Genomic DNA, 22,434 nt, shown 5'->3' with positions numbered 1-22,434 from the left:
AGTCACCAGGGTTGCGGGAACCAAGAAACCAGAGCGGGCTGAGGCCTGACCGAGGGAAAGTAAGCTTGTCAGAAGGCCTGGGTACTTTGGAGTGTTTAAGAACCACAAAGTATTATTAGAAGCAATGTAGAGAAAGAGAAACTGTCCAGCATGTAGTCGAATTTGGAGAAATTGTATGACATTTTTTCTTTCTCGTAAGGCAGAGGAACCTGTGTGGAAGATATTAACCTTTGACCAATGGAACCTGCAGGGACTTTGTGAACAGCATTTTGAGACATTGATGAAATTTGTAAACCTGCTGGAAAGAAAACCAAGTGATTGGGCAGCGCAGAAGCCAAAGACCGAGATTATAGCTCTGGCCTTCTTCTTTTCGTTATTTTTCTTCTTAGTTCTACCTCCAGTATTTGGACTCGGGACTATTTGATTTTCAAACTTTGACGAGCACCCTTAGTTTGATCAGTCAGGGAACTTCCCTCATAGTGGTAGGGCTAGATAGGAGTTTTATTTTTATGTAAATAAATGATTCAACTAACATGGCACACATTAGTTAGTCCTTCTTATGGTTGGCCAACCGACCTTCCTCCTTGCCTAACTACTGCTGTAGGAAGTTTTCTAAGGTCTTAGCCTGGCCAACTTGCCCCTTTCCCTAGCCCAGCCCTTGCCTTAGCCCATCTTGTTAGTCAGGCATGAGGGTCATTTTTGCAGAGAATGTCTTCTAGTCTGTCATGTGGTAGTAAATAGCTTGCTTTTGCACGCCACATGCCAGTGCCCACTCCCTGACTCTCTACATTTTCAACGTTTTTTCTGTTGGCTCCAGTTCACGGTCTATACTGCACTTTTCAACGGACATGCCCTGACCTTGAAATTTCACTCTGCGTACAGAATGGCTTACTTAGCCCACATATTTGGAGAATCACTTCTTGTCTGCTTCCTCCTCCTTTCCCTTCTCCTATCTCCTCCCCTTACTTTCTTCTATGCACTTACTCTATCAGAACTGTCCCTGGACCTAATATGATAGCAACCTCGTCTGTTTCCTCCACCCTCCCATTATTGTTTTTTTTTCCTCCCCACCACCCTTCCAGCACTATCTGAAATGTCGTCAGGCCTAGTACGGTAGTCGCCTGTCTGTTTCGATTTCCTTCCCACTCTCCCCCTCCCTTCCTTATCTATGTCTTAGCTCTTGCACTATCTGAAATGTCGTCAGGCCTAGTACGATAGTTAATTTCACATCCTTACTGTTCATGGCCTGTAAGAATGTGGTTGTATTTTCCCTTCTTCCCTCCCTTGCCTTGAAGCGCTTTGAAACACATTGTGTATAGGTGCTATATAAATAAACTATCATATCATATCCTCTGATCATCAGAGTGCATGTTCTGAGATTTTCTCCACTACTACTATCCTGCGCTCTCTTCTATGGGCAGTCAGATCCTCTTTGGCTTTTCATGAGGTGGACATTTCTGTCATGATCTCTGCTTCCAAAAGATCAGGACTTGCCCGACTCCCTTGGAAGCAGACCCATAACCCCGGTTCCGAGTGCCAGCAAGTCCCAATTGGGACCTTTTGGACCCTGTCCTGGCGCCAGTGGCACCAAGCTCATAAAGATGCCCAGTCCCAGCGCTGGAAGCGCCGGGCTCATAATGCTTGGGTGGACTTACCTGCAGCAGACCATGCTGCTTACTTACCTGCCAGTTGAACCCCTGATTCTCTTCTGTTTGGGACTACTTTTCCTGTTGGGTGGGGCAGGAGCCACTCCCTAGGTTCAGAACACTGGAACTCTTCTGGAAAGCAGGAACTCTTTTCTTACCTAGGCGTGGCTGTGGAAGGAGACACCTAAGCACTACAGGAAGCTATTTAAACCACACCCGATGGATGAATCTTGCTTTGCGTTATTCTGCATTCTCTGCAGCAGAACGCTCATCGTGTCTTCTGCTTCTGATCCTGGGCCTTAGGGAACAAAGGCTTACCATCCTGGAATCCAGTCTTCAGCAGCACCTGTAAAGACAAAGAAAGAACAGGTTAGCACTACGGTCTTCAGTGGCAGCGCATCTCTTACCTGGTCCATCGGCTGTCACCAACGCCTCGCGCTGCATTCCGGCATCTGAAAGACAAAGGCTTACCTACTCTTCGCATGCTCCGGAGGTCTTCGCACTGCATTCTGGCATCTGAAAGACAAAACCTTACCAGCTCTTCGCACGCTCCGGAGGCCTTTTGGCGCTGCATACCGCATCTGAAAGACAAAAGAAGGTGCGTTTAAAGACATTGGGCAACTTCATTACTCACGTGCCATTACTCCTTCCCACGCCGAATCCAGTGGGTATTCCAGCACCCTTCAGCTTCTCTAAAGCTCCGAACTTGTACCTGGAAGATAAAAGGGACAGTTAGTGCGCATCGTGAAGCAGGCTACAAGCGCTTACTTACGTGCTTCCAGGTGCTTCTATTCCTCACGCGGGTTCGATCCTCAACTCTCATCAGCCCGCCATCCGCCATCGCCGGAACCCTGCAAAACAAGAGATATCATTACAAAAGACTTTTAAGACATTTAAAGTGCCCAGAACTTACCGTTCGTGCAGTTAACGACGGACAGCAGTCCTCTGAGGTCAAGAGGCCTGCACCCTTATCCAGTGAAGAAACTGGTTACGGCACCCTGCCCCGAGGCAGATGGAGAGCTCGGCGTTCACTTACCTAAGGTGAGGGCGTTAACCTTTGGGGTTCTACAGGAGAAGAGAAAGGGAAGAGGAGAGAGGCACCCAATAACCCCAGTTCATTAATCCCATATTTCTATCTGCAGACATCTTACTCTTCGAGTCAGACATACAGTGCACAGAGGTCCAGCCCAAAGAGCCAACCGTGTGTTACACATCACCTTTGAAGATACGGCATTCACCCAGTCAAGACCGGCGCCTCTGCGGGAATCAGGTGAGCGTTACAATTTCTCTCTGAGGTTGATGGGGGAAGGGAGGGGGCGTCCTCTGGCATGTTTGGATTCTAACTCTGTGTCAGGTAAGGGGGGGTTTGGGGGAGGTCTGGGTGATGCTTAATGCACTACTTCCAGCGAGGTTGTATCACAGAGCAAGTGCCCCCCCCCCTTGTTCCCCAGTCTCTCCTCAATAGCTCGGGTGACTTTTTCACACACGCCTCTGTTAGGGAGAATTCTCTGTTTAGGCTGAATTTCCTAACCTAGTGAGTCCCCCAGCAGCTTTGCTGGATTTTTGGGGTTTATTTGTTTCTCCTGCCAAGAGTGAGACTCTTACACTCACTCTTGGGCATGTTTTGAGTGTGTTTCTTTGACTCTAGATGTGTTTAATGGGCTATGGGGTCTTTTGCTCCATAGGGCTTCATGTGTTTTTGTGATGTGTGTTACACGACACCCTCAGTGCAGTAACACAGGGGTGTCATAGTGACCCCCCAATATAGACTCCATACCCTGGGACTGACTACTGTCTCCCAGGGCATGTAAAGTCACCATTGACTTTACTATTCTAAAATTCCTAACAGAACCAGTACAAACCATCATATTGTGGACATACTGGCCGGGGCAATTCGATTGTCCCGGGGTCTGTTAGTCGAGGGGGCACGTCTCCGTCCCCCTGATCGAGTTTTGGCTGGTGCCAGTGGATACTACTTTTTATATTCGACCGCAAATATATCTCTATGGGATTTCCCATTGTTCGAGGCTACCAACTTTAATTATTTAATTCCTATAGCCTCCAACATACCGCCGGTTTATTTATTTAATATTAATTCTACGGTTGGTATTTTTTGCCAGAACTCGGTTCTAAAATGGCATTTGTGTTCGCTTCTGTGACTCCAACCCAAGTTGAGCCCTTTGTTCCACTTTTTGGTGGGCTTCTCCACAGAAGCCCTCCAAAGTGATGCCACTCTGTCTGGGGTACTTAGGAGGGGTGGAGGGGGATTTAGGCACCCTGGACTGAGTTGCCTAGGCAACTCAAGTCGCACTCCGTCCTGATTGGCCTAAGTGGTGAGCCGGCCGGCTCACCACTTAGCATGTTTGAGTGACAGCTAGGCTGAGTGAATGGGGGTTTTCTGCATAAAAGCAGGGCTTTGGGGACTGGAACTTTAGAAGTCGCCACAGGACCTAAGAATCCGACGAGGGAGAAGCTGAGCCGACCTGCTACGACAACACCACCGGTGGAGCCCTGCTGAACCGTCTCACCACTTTTCCCAACGACAGAGGAGATCTCCAGCCCGGAGTCCTCTTCCTTCGACTGGTGGGGATAACCAGTCTGCTTCCTTTTTCGCTTCCTGGAGCATCTCATGTCCGCCTTGCCCGTGCCAAGCACCCCGGCAACCGGGATACCATGTTTTACCACTACCGCTAATCAAAGGGTAGTACCTTTAACCGGAAAACTCTGCGGCTGGTTTCTTCCCTGGCAGTGCAACGACCTCCATCTTTCCTCCACGTCGAGATCTTCTCTTCCTCTGGACGACGCCACGACTTGCACCCGCTGCCAGGAACAACTGCCCCCGCTGGAGGATCCTTTCCACATAAGGTACCGTGTTCCGCCTGGCTTCCCTTGCAACCGACTGTACGCGTCATCCACAACAAATCAGTTACACAACTATGCACCACACTGCCTGATACCCCCACACACACTGCTAGACTCCCCGGGGCACAGTCCGCTTCCCAAGCCATCCCTTCACCTATGGTGCGAGGGAGTCGTCATCACCGGCGGATTCGGGCCTTGCGCAGAGGCCGGCCCGGTTTGTTGCCTCGTTTCCATTGGCAACTCCCGTGGAGACTGCGTTCGGGCTTGAGCACCCGATCATGGTTACTTCCTGGTTCTGCAACAGCTTCCCGATCACGTGTTCAAGGTTCCGCTCACGTGACTGGGAGCCGGCGCACGTAAAAGCCGGGAAGTTCGAGTTGCTCACCGCTTCACAGCTGTTTCACAACTCTGTTTGGCGCTTTCAGGATTTACGTTGTTTGCTGCATCGGATTTTGGACTCAGGCTTACGAACCACGGATTGGCTTTTTTGCTCCACGGATACTGTCACTCGGAACTCTGCACAGATATTGGTACTCTGGACTCTTTTGCTACGCTCAACGGATTGCTTTCGGATTTCCCCTTCTGGCTTTTGATCTTCTGACCATAGTCTTCGTGATCAGTTTCAAGTTCCCTTCGGCTACGGAAGGGCTACAGGTATCAGCCGGTACCTACCATCTGGGACACGGCTGCCCGGATCTTTGACGCTCCCTCGCATCTGACCTCAGGCACCCTAGCCCCATCCCGCTAGACTTAGGTAAGAAAGTTTTGCACACTCTTTCAAAGTACTGTGTTTGCCTGTGCTAACCCTAACTTCCTTTTAACAGCCTCTGGGGTCCTCGGCGTCATCAGATCCGGCGAATCATCAAACCACCTGTGGCCTCAAGCTCGCACAGGGAGTTCCTTTACTCTCGCCCTGTGGGTGATTTGTGGACAGAGGCTCATTTACTCTTCACTACGCGGCAAGTCACGACAGTACGGGGTAGATTTAGCCCCCGGCTTTCGAACCTGGGTTAGCCTGGGACAACCTGGCTAAACTTTTCTGAGCCTAACTAAAACCTTTCTGAACTCCCTGCAAGACTTTTTAAGCCTATTGTCATTGTGTGATCTTGGGTGCATTTGTGCCCTGCTCTCTCCAAGAGTGGGCCCGGCCTATGGACTTTGGCTCACAAGTAACTTTTGACTTTCCTGCCTTGCTCAAGAGTTCCTAAGTATTAGTGTGGTGTATTTTCCTACATTCTGCCTTTTTCCCTCCCTTTTTCGTTAACTTATTGGAGTGCCATCTATAGTTAAGCGCTCACCTCTGTCTGGAAATAAGTGGTGTTAACTAAGACTTGTCTGATAAGGAATAAGGGATGTATATAGATTAATAGTAACTGTGTTGGAAGTGATTTACAATAATAGTGCTGGAGTGTGTCAACAAGTGTGTCTTTAAATAAATAATTATATACCTTGATACCAAAGCTCTGGTTAGTGTTTGCTTGTGCTATTGTGTCTGAGTGCCTATTGTGTATACTTTACATACTGCCTAACTCTTCTTGAGGGAAGTCTGACTGCTCAGCCACAGCTACAAGGTAAATCTGGGTGGTACAGACTGCTACCAAGTGGGGTTACTGCCAACACCTGTAGTCCTAAATCTTTTGCAGTAGTCCCCAAGGGAACTGCACAGGTTTCTGCCTAACAGCCTCTTCACCAGTGGTTTCTGGATTCGACCAATTCATTCCAGCAGCCTTGGCCTCAACCGCTGGGTTTTGTGACTCATAGTGTTATTGGGGCTCCTCTTCTGTGCCTGGGGGATTGCCTGCACGTTTTCCTCCCAAGATCCATTATCTGTGATATTCATTGCATCTGGACCATGGTTTCAACTCTGCAACCTTCCTTTCAAGGGCCTCTGGTCATCCAAACTGAGACTGGATGTCCTCTGGTGGGGTGCATCATTGTTGCTGCCTGAAGGCGGCTTCCTCTCTTGCTCCCCCTGGACTCTGGTGACTTACCTTTTACCTACAACCAGTCTAATAACCTAGTCCAATTAGCTTTGCAGACACACCTTCAAAATGTTCTGAAATATCTTGTTTATATTGTACTTTGTGTACTTGCTCATGTCTGTAGCTATTGTTTTGATGCACATCATTCTAAAAAGATCTTCAATAATCTACTATGGGACCTTCTTTTATTGCATACTGGTGTGTGAGCCCTTCCTTTGTGTGTGTTCGTTCTCTCTACCATTGTAAGGATGATGAATAACTCAGTGGAAACCTTCTCTATTACCAACAGGTTGATAATCCTAAACCCCCACCAGAGGAGGTTTTGCAAAACCTCCTCAACACCCTCTTAGCTCATTTCCATTTCCATCCTCGAGACATGATATTTTTAAACATACTTTGGGCATATGGGGACACCTTTTCTTGACCCGGACATATGCCTCTAAGGCAGGGAAAAGGTTAGGACAAATGCCAGTCTTTAATGTTTTAGTAATAGTTGCTGCTATTCAATATTGACAAATCTAACCAACATGTGGTTTTGTATTATGCTGAATTAGTTGTTGCTTTTCATGCAAATTTAACAAATTCCTCTTTGGAAGTAACCAATAGAGGTGTTAACATATGTTGGTTAAATTATTGAAGTTGAAGACCGCAGATCCCTCCGTTTAGTTCAATCGAACAATTATCTACAACAAATTTTCAAACTAATCAAAACAAATGTGTTTTTCTCCCTTTAGAGTCAAGTGGATAATCTTTTACACGAAATGGCAGATGAAGCTGGGTAAGCAAGCAATGTTTTTCTTGGATTAAGGTAGTTTATAAACTCAACTCTCCTGGTATGCATAATTCTTTTGCATTAAAAGGACTGATTCATCACGTGAACAATACTACAAGATGACCTTTGGGGCTGGCTGATGTGTAGGTTTCTGAGGCCGGTATTAATTCAGTTAAATAAACAGTTTTGTCTTTTAAAGGGAGTAAAATTCCACATTTCATGGCACAGCCAGCCACTACAGTGCATGCGTCTTACTGCAAATGTGCATTTTCTCCTCTTGTGCCACCCTCCCATCCAGCAATGTGCCAACGCCATGCCAGAGCAGTACTCCCATTGAACCCCAAATCACAGTCTGATTTATTAGGTGAGATAGCCATCCTGATAAGAGTGAAATGTGCGCTAGTCTCACAATTTGGAGCACAGTCTTACTTGCTGTGTGGTAATGCAACAGCTCAGGGCGAGGTGTTAGTTTTATTAGTCTGAGTGACCCCAATTGAAAGCACCTGATTTGTGTAAAATGGTTTGATTTTTCGTCCAGATCTGTGAAGCTTCACTTATGTGAGTTCTAAGTTCTTGCAATCACCGTCTTTGCTGATGTGTGTCTGTGGAGATGACCACCTCTGTTTGGGGGCAATTCAGGATTCCACATTGAGCGGGTATCAATATGGTATATATTTTCAACACCCTTTGTATTATGGCTCCTTGTGCCTAAAATGGTGGTCTGTCTAGAGCCCTAATGGTTGCTGCTCATCAAAAGTTTGCAATCTTAGAAACCTAGCCATTGCCCTGCTAAACCTGATCCGCGTTATCGTATTCTGAAACGTGCACATTACTCCAACCCTCTAAGCTGATGCACAGCGCAAATCTTTTGGTGATACTCTGCTACATAAGAAGCAGGTGGCCTGCAAGCCATTTGCCCATTTGTCTTCTTGATAAGTATCAATGCAGTCCCTTTTTAAAATATGCTTTCAGGGCTTGTTGTATGCACCCCCTTCGTTGGACCAGGGTACATTATACACGCTCAGGAGGCTAGAGTGAGAAATCTGACTGCATGTCCCGCCAATCTTTGCCTTCTCAATGCAGTGTGCCAAGACATTTTACTATTCCCAGCCACCTCCTAGTTCTTGACAGGCAAGAAGCCTTTGATTGTAATCAATTAAAAATACTTTCAGTGCATGTTTTTAGTTTGTAGAGTTATGATATAAATGCACATAATATGGACCTGTTTTATGTACACATGCATGTTTTGCGCGTGAGAAGATAACGTGTGTCCCCTCTCACTGCAGCCTTGATCTGAATATGGAACTACCTCAAGGACAGACAGGGTCTGTTGGTGCAAGTGTCGCTTCCACAGAGCAGGTAAGATCATGGATTTTCTTTTCTTTCGTACATATTGGCCACAAAAAGTCATTACATATGCAGTACTGCAGACGCATGGGTCTTATTTGTTCTATCGTTCTTTCATTGGCTGCTGCCTTTTAAAACGTTAGAATTCCACAATTCAGTGCTGCTTCGTTCCATACTGAAACTGGACTGAGAACATATGATTTGAGCAATATAAGCCTTTTCAGGGGTCCAGTCGGTCCCAATTACCCTTCTTCTGGACTCGATGGCTGTACTCCCCAGCAAGAGGAAGAGGATCGCATATTTCAGAGTGAGAACACACGCTGCTCAGTCACACGCCACATTTGCAGTCATGGTGGTTTACTGAGGGGGGGAGACGAGACCATATGGACTGGATGAAGAGAGTAGGGTGTATGAGAAAAGCGGTGGGGGTTCAGTGAGGAAGCTGCGTTTGGTGGGAGTTTGGGGAGGGGGATGGGTTGGGTGAAGTGATGGAGGGTACAACCAACCCTGGTACAAAAACACCAGTTCTGCCACTTGTAGTTGCCAAGAAACACAGGCCCGTGTGTGTCGGGGCTTAATAATGCACACCTAGAATCACGTTTGCGTTTCTCCCCAGAAAAGGTTCCAAAAACATTGACTTTTCTATGTACGACAGGGTGAAGCAATTGCATCACTGCCAAGTAGGTACAAGCACATTGGCACCACTGCTAAGCTGTTAAGAGTGCAGGACTGCAAGCCAGGCTGGTGGCAGGTTAAGTGTCAGAATAGCACTACCAAGCAGGCTAGGGGTCCAGTGGTGCTTCAAAGGCCAGCAGTAAGCCAGGTTCAGGAGCAATCAGTGCTCTGGATAAGATTTTTGAAGTGGGGTTATTTTATTTACCGATCTGGGAGTGAAAATATTTTTTTAGGCAATAACAAGGTAATTCCCATTCCGTACCGGGGTATATTAGATATGTAAAAGTATTATAATTCTAGTACAGTTATGTTGTAATCCATTTTTCTTTGCACCTAGAAATGCACACATTAAGATGCATTTTTAGAGTTCTTGCTCGGTTCGGGTAGTAATATTATTAGAGCGCCTCCCTGTGGTACTAATCCATTGGCCCAACATTTTCCATGAATCTTTATCCAAGGGGCGTGGCTACGAGAGCCATGTGAGGAGTCGAGCTCTGGGAGAGCTCCCGCTATCCGGCACCTGATCCTGCTTAGAAGTGCACAAATGCATGCGCTTTTGCCCTAAAACTCAGTGTGTTCGCCCATGAAGGTGGCGTACACGTATCCTGTGAAGCTGGAGCCTAGATTATGAAAAGATGCGGCCCTGCAGACATCGTTGTGCCCAAGAGCCCTGAGGTGGAGACCCCAAAATGGCGGCCGTGAAGACCGAACAAAGGCGCTAGCCTGTAGGGCAGAGTCGGCGGCGACACTGCGGGGAATAAGACGGATGCAGCGCTGGAGCACCGCTGCCCTTGTGATACCCGCTGAGGCACTGAAGCGCGGCACCCGGAGGCTGGAAAGCGCCTGCAGTGGCATAGACCTCCATTCCGGACCGCCCCCGAGGCTGGCAGTGGGGCACGGCCGCCCCTAATGCCGTGGCGGGTGCAAGACCAGCTGCGCCGGCTGGGGGTGAACCCAGCGCCGGACCTAACCTCCACGAACGCTCCTAAGGAGCAGTAAAAGCGGTTTGCGGAGGATGCAGACTCACTAGGGATGCACGGGAGCCCTGCGCCCCGAACAACGGATCGCTCCTCAGAGCGAAGAAACAAAGACAGCCCGAGCACTCCCTCATATGTAGGAGTTGCTGCGGGTGTAGCGGTGAAGGGGGCCCACGGCGACACAACCCGGCCAGGGGGCAGGAGTGCGAAGCGGAACGCGGGACCCGCTCACCCTAAATCGGCACACACCCCACCCACGGGCAACGTACGGCTCAGACAGAACTAAGTTGACGATCAAGCCCCGCGCTCTGGCTGCTTATGGTGACACAAGGGTAGCGTTTGCAGGAGGTAGGTGGTTACAGAGGCCACCAAGGTATTACAAAGTGCCCCACATGACCTGGAGCCACGAACAGCAGTAACAGGGGCAGTTAGCAGAAGCAAATCCCCTGGCCTATGTCTGAATCGAACGTGGGGGCACAGAGAAGCGCGCCTGACGGGAAGCCCCACAAACATCACCGCTGGAGGGGGGGTGGCAGCCATCTAGCGCGGCTCACGGTTGACACACATAGGGGCAGCGCACACACCTGGAGAGCTCCATAAGGACTGGAGGGTGCACCCATGTACCTAGATCAACAGGGGCTGGGGCTCCAGTTTTGAGCGGACACAAATAACCACGTGGGAGGACACAGCCCACTTCAGGAGCTAAACTGGGAGCTTGTGGTCACCCTCAACACAGCCTGCTCGTGAAGCGTGCCTGGTGAGAAGCTCCATAAATACCACCGTTGGGTGGGAAGTGACAGTAATTTGTTGGGGCTCATGGGTGACGCACGCTGGGCCAGCAAATACGCCCGGGGGGGCCCCATAGGCACTGGGAAGTGCACCCGAGGACCCAGACCAATTGGGGCTGGGGCTTGGGGTTCAAGCGGATTGAATAAACCCACATAATTATGTGGGAGGACACAGCTCATTCCAGGAGCAGAACAGGCAGCTTAAGGACACCCCCGACATGGTCTGACCAGGCCCTGACACTAATGGCAGTCTAACTTTACTAAGGCCGAGGGCCAGAAGCGGTGGGGCTTGCCCACATGTCTCTGACACACCACAATGGCCAACAAACTCTTAAGGACAAAGGGAAAGCAACCCACGCTCGACGAATACGCCAGAACATGCAGAAGGGGCCAGGAGCAAAGACAAAACCCCCGCTGGGGGCACAGACACTATGGGCAAAAACCAGGAGATCCTTGCTGCGATTGGTGATCTGAAAGTGGTTTGGGAGACCAAACTGGGAATGGCCATGAACGAATTGAAAGCGGCACTAGAGCTCAAAGTCGGGCCAGTACAAGAGGAGGTGAATCTTCTCCGGCAAGATGTCGGGTCATTAGCAGAACGCACGGGAGACCTAGAAAAAGAGGTGGCCCCGAGCACAGCGGACTGCGCAGCCCATAAATCGGAACTTCATGCCCTAGTACAATGCGTGGGCAACCTGGAAAGTAGGGTGGAGAAGGCGGAAGGGCGCGCCCGAAGGAATAATATTCGTATCGTTGGATTGCCGGAAGGAACTGAGGGATCCAACCCCACAGAGAACATTGAATCTATGCTGCTGCAGGAGATAACCGGGGGAGTGTTGACCCAGGGGTTTGCTGTGGAAAGGGCACACAGGGCCCTGATGAGGCCACCGCCGGGAACCCCCCCTAGGCCGGTGATAGCCAAGATCCTGAACTACTGGGATCAGGAAAAAATTCTTGAACGCTTTCGGAAGGGCAGAACAATACAGAGGGGGTCGGCACACATAACTGCATACCCGGATTACACCTTGCAGGTGCAGCGCAGACGCATGAACTTTGGGACTGTGAAAAGAAGATTGCGTTAAGCAGGCCACAAGTATATGCTGATCTACCCGGCAAAACGGAAGGTGTTCCACAAGAGCAGAACCTTGTTTTTTGAAACCCCAGAGGACGAGATGGGATGGTTGGAGACGCAGAACTGCCCCCAAGAATCGGATATCCAGACAGGAGAAGGCGAAGATAAGTAACGTGTCTGTGGCACCTATGGTGTCACAGCCTAAGACAATGGGACTTCAATATAGCACAGGACATAGCCTGTGGGAGGGTGCGACTAGGGCTATACATGTATGCATGATCCGTTAGCACGAAAAACTTTGATATTAGCGAGGGAGCCTTACAGAGCCAGCCCTCCTATCCCCACGAGAGGTTTAGTTAGGTCACCGGTAGTCCGATGACACCCTGCCGGGTTCCTGGCCTCGGCATTCCGAGGCAGGACCAAACGCGGGGGGGGCCTGAGATCCAGGGATGGAGCTGGGCACTTGTTGGGGCTGGGTGGGGTGGGGGGAGGGAAGGGGTTGTGTGCAGTGGTTTAGAGTTGGGAAAGGGGGTGAGGGGGCGTTTGTTGGAAGTGGGTGGGGAACGAGCCAAATCTGGTGTCACATCAGGCGGGAGGGGAAACTGAGATGGGAGGCGGGATAGCCTATCGATGGAGTCGGGTAGCCTTCGAGTGGTACGTGAGGGGCCTCAGTAGCTATTTGAAGTGTAATAAAGTTATGATGTACCGAAGAAGGATGAGGATTGACATAGCATTATTACAGGAAACCCACCTTACTAGGGAGAAACTGGAGGTAGTCAAGAGAAAGTGGAAAGGGAGCATCACAGGAGCCACATACTCAGCTTACGCAAGGGGAGTTAACACATGGGTGGCACTGCATGTACCATTTCAGCTGATCCAGTCTACAATGCTCCCGGAAGGCAGAATGATAGTAGTGCGGAGGTTGCTGGAAAACCGGGAAGTGAGCATTATAAACGTATACGCCCCTAACCAAGATACAGCGGCTTATTTTAGGACTTTATACAGCAAAATTAGCCCCCTACTGGGTGGCGCGATCCTATGGGGAGGGCACTTTAATTGTACATTAAATCCTAAAATGGACAGATCAGATGGTAAACCAGACAAACCCACCCCGGCCGCAAAGGCGTTACAGGCCCTGCTGAGAGATTTTGAACTCGATGTCTGGAGGCAGCTACACCCAGCAGACAGGCAGTACTCACATTATGCGGCCCCAAATAACCTGCACACGAGGCTGGATTATATGTTCGCTGCAGCTGAGTTAGTAGGAGAAATGAAGGGCGCGGAGTATAAGGCCAGAGTGCTTTCGGACCACTCGCCCTTGTTCCTGGAGTGGCGACACCAACCTCCTAGAGCGCGAATCCCGACGTGGAAGCTCCGAGCTGAGGCCCTGCAGGACTCAGTATTCAGGGAGGACCTGAGGGAGGCGATCACTGAGTATTTCGACATTAACACCGGAAGCTTCAATCTGTGGGAACCGTGTGGGAGGCATTCAACGTAGTAGTGCGGGGTGTAGCCATATCAAAATCCAGAGGGCTCCAAGGGGGCATAGAACGGGAGTTGCAGGGAACGGAGAGTGAGTTGGAAGACGTAATGCGTAAGGGGGCACCTCTCAGGAGGATGAGGGAAGGATGAAGCTGCTACAACAAGCCAGCAGTGAGAACTGGGATAGATTATGTAAGTTGGGCTACAAGAAATATGTCGAAAGGCAGCATGCGGGAGGAGACAAGCCGGGCAGATTGCTGGCCTGGTTATATAAAAATTAAACATCACAACCATTTGAGATGCATGAATTGGCAAATATGGAGAGAGTGATGTATAGGAGACTTGGTAAATTGGCTTTGTTTGAGAAAATATGGGTAGATTTTTGCATTTGTTTTAACTTGACATTATAGTTGTTGGGTGGGGGGTAATTGAGAGATGTATTTGAGATGCTGGGGATTTAGGGTATTATATATCTCGCTGTGTACATAGTACTGTGTAAAATGCTGTGCTTTTCTTGTGTTTTTTTTTTCCAGGTGTTATTTGATATACGCTGATTGTATTGGGATTTGTTATGGATGTTGTGTAAATAAAGTTTCAAAATGCCCAATTAAAAAAAGAAAATCACAACCAGTGATCAGGGAAATCAGAGGGGACGAGGGCCAGATCTGGGGCACCCAGGAGGGGAGTAAACAAAGAGTTCCTTAGATACTATAAACGTCTATGAGGACACGGGAAGAAATGGATCAAGAGATCCAGGAAACATTAGTAGACATAGGCTTGCCCATATTAGACGATCTGGAATGGGCAGACCTGGACGCCCCAATTACCTCAGAAGAACCAGAGACAGTGATTCAGCACCTGCCCACAAGCAAAGCTCCGGTGTCGGACGGGCTCCCTAGCGAATTCTATAAAACATACAAACAAGAGCTGCTCCCCCCGCTGCTGGCCATGCTTAATGAGGCGTTTGAGCGTGGTAGGTTGCCGGAGTCCCTACGGGAGGCGGTGATCATCCCGCTCTTATAACCAGGTAAGCCAAGCACAGACTGTGGATCATACAGACCCCTATCGATGCTTAATCAGGACAGCAAAATCCTCACAGCAGTGCTGGCAGGAAGATAACTGACAATCATAGGAGACTTCACCACATTATCGACCAAACCAAGAAGGACCCCAGCGAACTAGTATATATGTCTCTGAATGCAATTAAGGTTTTCGACTCAGTGAGATGGCCTTGGTTGCTAGCGACTCTGAGAGAATACGGGATGGGGCCCGGGTATCTGAGGTGGGTCAAAATGTTATACAGTTCCCCAATTGCAAGGGTCAAAACGGGTGCTACAATCTCTGATAAATGCAACTCAGCATGGGCACTAGACAGGGTTGCCCCTGGTCGCCTATGCTGTATATCCTTGCGTTGGAACCATTGGCAGTCTGCCTCAGACAACAATATGGGGAGATGGGGATCCACACTGCGGGAGGTTTGCATCTCATATAATTGTATGCCGATGATATACTCTTATATCTGCGCTTCCCAGAGGAAAACCTACATTATGTCCTGGAGGTCATGGAACGATATGCTACCCTCTCGGGCATAGCAGTAAATCCAAAGAAATCCAGCATGTTATCCCTGGGGAGGTACAGACGCGTTCTACCGAGGAGCCTACTGGCGTTGCCAATACCCTGGCGAACCGAGACGTTTCGATACCTAGGTGTTGACATATACCACACGATGGGAGAAGAACACAAACACAATACGGAAAAGGCAGTTGAAGGTATTAAGAATAGCATATGATTTTGGTTTAGACTCCCCCTGGCCATGATGGGAAGAGCAGCTCTGATTAAGATGGTAGTCCTGCCCAGACTGTTACACTTTTTTTGTAAACATCCCGTATGTGATCCCTAAGTGCTTTTTTGCCAAACTACACAGACTGTGCAGGGGTTTCATATGGCACAATTCCAGGAACAGGGTGGCCCTCTGGAAACTACAAAACTCGAGTGACGGGGGGGGGGGGGGGGTGGTATTAACCTGCTGAATTTTGAGTTGTATTCCTTGGCGGGACAGCTGCAATATGTGGACAGGTGGTTGTCTGAAGAAGAAACGGCTGAAGCCAGGCTGTTGTGTAAGGATCCTGCTCCCTACTTCCTTAGAGTACAGTGTGGTTGCCTAAACCAAAGGTACTAAGAATGGCGAGACTGGTGGTGCTTGGCTGGGAAATGTGATGTCGAGCATGGCAAACTGTGGGAAACCCAGCCCCATTCTCCCTGCAGGTGCCCTTAGTGGTGCTCTGCGGGGGGAAGACTCCCAAATGATAAAAGGGGTTTGTAGATACTGGGAACCGATGGGCCTGCTACCCTTGGAGATATATGGCAGGAGGGGGAGGCATTGGACTTTCAGAGGTTAATAGACGACACCGGGCTGCATAAAGGCCAACATATTACTTATTCCAGAATCATTAAACTGGTGCGAGAAAGGTGGCCTGAGGCAGTGCTTGCGGAACAACCTGATGCTACCATCGAGACGATGTATATCATCTCAGAGGATGGGCATGAAATATCTTGCATATATGAGCTACTGGGGACTAGGGTGGGGAAGGAGCTGCTCCAACTGAGGCGAGGTTGGGAAGAGGAGGTGGGAGAACCCTTGTCGGATGGGCAAGGGGATAGAGCCCAAAGGTATCGTAAAAAGGTGTCCCGAAACGCTAGGCTTCAGCAGATTCAATTATATGTCACTCATAGAACATATTTGAACCCCAGTAGAATTGCCAAGTTTGGTGGCCCGGTGATATAGAAATGCCCTAGGTGCGGGAGGAGGAATCTGGGATGCTACACATGTTTTGGGCTTGCCCGGAGGTGGGAAGGTTTTGGACAGAGCTGAAGATACGCCTAGCAGGAAAAGGGATTACGCTGGATGTGGAGTCAGCTTGGGCATGCATGCTTGGGGGTTTTACCAGACCATGCATCCTGGCTAAACGGAGAATTGCAATGTGCTGGAAAGCAGCCCATCGGCCTAGAATTGAGATGTGGTGGGCAGACCTCATGAAGTGGGCAGAAGCAGAAACGGCTGTCTGGTATGAAGCAGTCGGGGTGTGAGGAGGTGGGGACCCCTAGCATGGAGAAAACTGGTGGCCTCAATGGTGGGTCCCTCCCAGGCCGACCATAGCGATGATGATACGGAAGAGATAATGGCAATAGATACGCCTGAAGATAAGCAGGACAATGACATGGATACAAGGGCTCGAGTTAAAGGGGTGGGAGGGGGGAAGACCGAAAAGAGTGTTTTGTAATGTTGTGAAGCTTAAACACGGAAGTCCTCATTGTTTGTAATGTTTGGAGTGTTGTTTATAAAATAATAAAAATTATTTTAAAAAATATATATATATCTTTATCCAATGTGTTTTGTTTCTTATTTGCTGCCCGTATTTATAATCCCCATTTGTTCTCATAGGGAGTATTTGCCTATTTTTAGGTGAGTAAAGTGGTAGATCTTCCGCTAATATGTAAGGCTGTGTTCTGGCAATGAGTGTAGCCCCGGCAGGGCTGCCAGGTGGACTGGAACTTGTACTGCAGAGGAGGCTGGTGCTTGTGCTGGAAGTAAGGATGGCGTATTGCCAGGCCAATCCCAGAACAGCTGGTTGTTGAAACAATGAGTGAGTTTACAGATTAATTAAGTGGCACGTATGCTAGAACGTTTTTATTTTTGGGATCTACAATTAAACTGATATAGCTGGCACATCAAGATCGACAGGCTTGTGTAGTCTGGCTATGAAATAAACTGCAGAGGTAGTCTCCAGTTTGTTGTTATGATTCTGATCATGAGGAAGAAGGGCTCCCATGCAGGAAAGACGACTTACAAGTTTACAAGATGCTAGTCCAGAGACCAATGTGACTGGAAAATCCAGGCTCATGGGCTGACTGCCTGAGTTGATCAATCTATGCAATCCTGGGCAAACCACTCTATTTAAATGGGCGTTTTCTCTTATTTAGGAAGGGTTCCTTTGAGTGTGCACTACACAAAAGCTCCTACTCGTACAGTTTATTAAACTATAGTTTTTGAGCCCCAGATAATCAACATTTTTATCATTTATATACGAAACACCACAGGCTCATGTGTCCCTTAACGTGCTCATTGCTTTATTTGTGAACCATGGTTCCTACCTCACAGAAACGTGAAATAGATGCTGTACTACACTGGCTGTATACAGGGTTTGCTTGGGTGGGTGTGTTATCCTTGACTGAGTCCCCAGCACAATGTATTTGTCTCTTCCCCCGCCTATTGGCAATGGACGTAAGGCCTCCTGCTACTATCCAGTTAGTAAATGGGCAGTGTGAAGGTCACACTTTTCTTGGGCCTTTGTGATACTTATCTAGACATGAGATTTGCCACTTGTCACTATGGTTTCTCTCCGCATTCCCGCACAATCCATGAGCCGGGTCTTGCCCATTGCTCCCTCTTGTGCCTGCTAGGGGGCCAAGAATAGCTCCCCTACGGTTTAAACCTACTCGCAACTGTGTCACATTTTTGTTATGTCTGGCACTGGTGCAAAATACAGGTCAATGTGTATGCCAACACTAATTTGAATTCTGGTACTACTTCAGAACGATGAAAGCTATTACCTTAATCTTTTTCCTCATCATATACGTTTTTGTCTGTTTGCTTCTTAATGTGACTTGTATACTCTTTTCCAAGTCCTTTCAGCGAAACGGAATATTCGTTTAGCCGCTTTAAACAATACATGCTCAGATGCATGTGCGCGACGGGTAAGATTTGTGGTCAAGTGTCTCAAGCTCAGACTGGATTCAAATCTTATTCTTAGAAATTGAAGTACCCTGTGATGTATATTCCAAAATATGGGTGCCGGGCATGGATTTTCTATTATAGGAGGCAGGATGTTGGTATGGGCTTTGTATTGTAAGGGGCAGGAAAGCAGGATGCTAGGTATTGGGTGTTTGCTTGTGAGGGGAGAGCGTCAGGATGGCAGTTATGGGTTTTGTATCTTGGCAGATGGATGAGCAGGGGCCCAGGTATGAACCATTTGCTGACTCTGCTCGTGTTTGGTTCTTTCACTATGTCCTACCCATGAAGTTAATGGCTCCCCACAACATTTTGACATGTCACGACAAATGTTGGTGCTTGGACATTTGTGGCTACCTTGTGCAGCCTCATATGGCTCAATACCATTATAAAACATCAGTTAAAGCCTCGTTTGCCGGGTATGGTCACCAGTACGTAACTACATCTTGGTAAGCATTGCAGTCAAATAAGAGCAGCCTCCAATGCCGCTGCAATGCCCTTCGTTGCCAGTGAATTACTTATGTATCTGGTACAGTTGCTATTCTGTCATGCACAGGCGCTGAAATTGCTCCATTGCAACAACTCCCAAGCCAAACAGTTCAGACCAACACGGACAAACCGGCATGAGAGCACAAGCCTACCCAGAGTATACGCCACATACACGACGTTACTGGTTAATCGCCTTTGCTACATAAGCATTTCCAACAATGGTTCTTGGTGCTCTCGTGAAGACGATTTGTGCATTCACACAAGCCTGAGCCCACAAAAATGTTCTTTCAAGTCCCCCAAGGTTACTCTGCAGCGACATTTTCGGTACTCTATTTGTACCATCGGCCACTTTGTGCAAGTAAAGTCCTTCCTTTCACTGTACTTATTGAGAACCCACCTACATTAGTGTGTGCAATTTGCTCTACTGCTTTTACGTATGGCCGTAGCTTTTGGAATTTAAGTGTGAGCTGGAAACGATTTATGCCTATCCCTAAACACACCAACAGAGAAGATCACAGAAGGCGTGAATTCCCCTGCATTTAATACAGTTTGTTTATTCGGTTTGGCCCAGAAACGATCTGTTATATATATGGTCTGATGTCTGCCACTGAGATGTATTGTTACTTCTATCTTCGCAGGATGAACTTTCGCAGAGACTTGCTCGCCTACGTGATCAAGTGTAAGATCGAAACCTGAAAAAGCTTCTCATCTTTCTGTGGCATTCTGTGTGTGTATAAATAACTGACTGAATCGCAGTTTATGCCTCAATGCTAAATATTTGTACTATACAATTCTTACTTTGGGTTCCTTTTTTTCTAAATCTGGAAGGCCTTTCTACAGAGTGTCCAACCTTAACTTTGCAGTTCTGTACAGTACATTTTTAAAGTTGATTTTGATCAATCTATTTTTTCAGCGCTTGTTTCATGAAGACCAGTTGAGTAAATGTTTGAGAATTCTGAAGTACACATGTTTTTCTAATGTAAGTTGTAGAGAAATGCATCATTTTAAATTATGAATGGGTGTTTATCCCCAAGTATGGTTTCATCTTTTAAGTGTCAATGGAAATCATTATTTTTCTGTGTTACATATACAAACAAAATATTATGTATGAGCATGTAGCAGTAAAATGGACTGTAAAACTTTGCAGGTTTTTTTACTCCTTTCAGTGTGTATGATTGTGATTTCTTTAATATTGAATGGTAAAAGTGTAGGCAAGAGAATAGTCGTGCACTGTTCAGTTTTCCTATTTTTACCACGTAAACATGTTGCTTCGGGAAGTCCGTATTTTCCTATACTCACCTACATGACCTAAGACTTGGTTAACTAGGCCATGTAACAATGCATGGAACACCTACATGACCTAACTCTTGGTTAACTAGGCCATGTCACAATGCATGGAACCATATATTTCAGCTCTGCTGACATCGTTCACATACATATATGTTCACATATCTGTAGTCATTTGATAACAGTTGTGAACACTTATGTGAAAAACGGATGGTGGTTCACTTGGAGCCCTGACTTTATTAGCGCTTTCTTTTATTGTGTTGTTTTTATTCCTGTTCTGAAAGTGTTCACATGATTTCATCTCACGAACGTAGTAAGGTAAACCGACATGCTGTAGAAGTGTATTTGTAAATGATATACATGTTATTTCCAACGCTGCTTTGCTGATCAATGAAGGGTGGGGCCAGTAACCAGCACTGGACACTGCTCTGAAACCTCTCCACCAGAACCACATAGACACCACTTTGTAATTAAGGATGGTAACATTATTTTAATTATTCTAAAATGGTTGGATAATTTTTGTATTGAAACACTCAAGCTAATACCATTCTGTTTTTGCACTAGGTCAAACCTTGCCCTAGTGATAATACAGTGCAACTTTGCACTTACACAAGTGCAACGTTTCTGTTATCTGGCCCCTGGTTTCACGTTAAGGATGTTATATTAAGTGCATTTTCTTGGCTAACGTTTCCAAATAAATTGCACGTCTTAAGCATCTTTTAGGCACCATCCTCAGTGGACCGATGTAAAAACATTTTCAGAACTGTTTCCAATTAATAATAATGTATACACATAACACGTTTGCCTTTTGTACACAACAGTTGCATTCGATTACCATAGCATTACTACTTATAAATATGTGATGTGTAGTTACAGGATAAAATTGGGTGATGTTTTTAATGAGCTGTCTTTGCATGCACTCCGTATGTTAGCGATTGTGACTTTTCTCTTGTTTTTTTAGCGTTATGATTTTCGGTTTCATGCACTCGTTTTCTTTTCTCTTGTACTTGAGTGAAAATAAACCATAGTTATTTCACATTGTAGTCTAATTGACAACGTTTGTCCACCCATGTATGTTCTTTTGCTGTCATTATTTTGTGTGCATGTTCTTGAATTATTTAAATTCCCCACCCAGGTTCAACTTATTTAACAAATCCTACGCCTGCACTATAGAGTGCCCACGGACTATCTCTGATAACAAATACAGCGTTCAGGATGTCCAGTCAATATGCTTCAAGTTTCCTCAGATCAATAAATGCAGTTTGGCAATTACTACAATTTGTGAAGCATTAAGAATGCAATTTGAAGTAACGTTTCTGCACTTGGGTGCTGATTCATTGGAGACCTGGGTTCCTTGGAGAGAAAATGTAAAGAGTACACTGGCTGCAAGAGTATTCATTTTGATTTGAATTCTTAAAAAAATACATGTCTACTTGGCTGAGAAACTCACCATCTCTGGAAGCAGGTGACCAAAGCTACTATCACCAAACATGAAACAAACAACGGCAAGAGGGGTAAAACGGAAACCAATCATTTTCTGCTGTGCAACCTGTCTCTAGAACAAGATCCGAATGCAGATTAGAATGCCCCCCTACATCCTACACTTCAGGAAGGACTTGAAGACTCTACTGTTCAAAGAACGTTTTTGCAATCACTGATTGGTCCACTTACCCTAATTCCCCCACCACTCTGTAACTAGGTTTGTGCTTTATATATCCCAAACGGATCCTATTTTTGTAGTTTATGATTCTGTTAGATTCACATGCTGTGTGTAGTCTTCCATCTTGGTTGGCCCAAAATATTTGAACATAAGTACTGAAATCTAAATCTCGACACGGGGTGTTTGTTAAATGACGCTGGTAGGACATATGCACCCCACCCATAATGCTGTTTCCATTTGATGGCCTCCTTAGCCACAGTTTTCTGTCAAAGTTTGAAGGAACAGAAGAACTACAGATGGCTGTTATGAAGTATGCACATGCGTTACATATAAGAATAAGTTTATTATCAAAGCCCCTGGAGTCTAACCATGCAGGGCAGAAGTACAACTCACAATGGCTCTGGAATGGCAACATTCCAGATCCATGACAACATTGTGTTCTACAAACTCCGTGCTGATGACCCGTGTGTGGAACCACATAACATCCCCCTTCCTTATATTACTGATATTTAAGTTACAGTGAGTGTGTTGTGCCACACAGTCAAGATAGAAGGAAACATTTATATTTAAATGAAATGACTAAATTGCTAAGGCTATAATTCAAAG

The 22,434-nt window shown here is 47.0% G+C and overlaps 1 protein-coding gene across 1 annotated transcript in view; it reads left to right on the top strand.

Moving 5' to 3' along the window:
• The window catches only part of CHMP1B (charged multivesicular body protein 1B), a 340,861-nt gene extending 319,657 nt beyond the window's left edge, over nucleotides 1-21,204 (top strand). Inside the window, exons 6-8 of the mRNA XM_069612907.1 lie at nucleotides 7,225-7,268; nucleotides 8,549-8,621; nucleotides 19,520-21,204. Coding sequence (XP_069469008.1) covers nucleotides 7,225-7,268; nucleotides 8,549-8,621; nucleotides 19,520-19,564 — 162 coding nt within the window. The 3' untranslated portion in view covers nucleotides 19,565-21,204. The remainder of the gene's footprint in view (nucleotides 1-7,224; nucleotides 7,269-8,548; nucleotides 8,622-19,519) is intronic.
• The last annotated feature ends 1,230 nt before the right edge of the window (nucleotides 21,205-22,434 follow it).

This window comes from Ambystoma mexicanum, chromosome 5p (genome assembly GCF_040938575.1).
Source record: "Ambystoma mexicanum isolate Mex_15411 chromosome 5p, UKY_AmexF1_1, whole genome shotgun sequence".
NCBI classification, from domain to species: domain Eukaryota; kingdom Metazoa; phylum Chordata; class Amphibia; order Caudata; family Ambystomatidae; genus Ambystoma; species Ambystoma mexicanum.
This window is presented reverse-complemented; position numbering and strand designations above follow the sequence as displayed.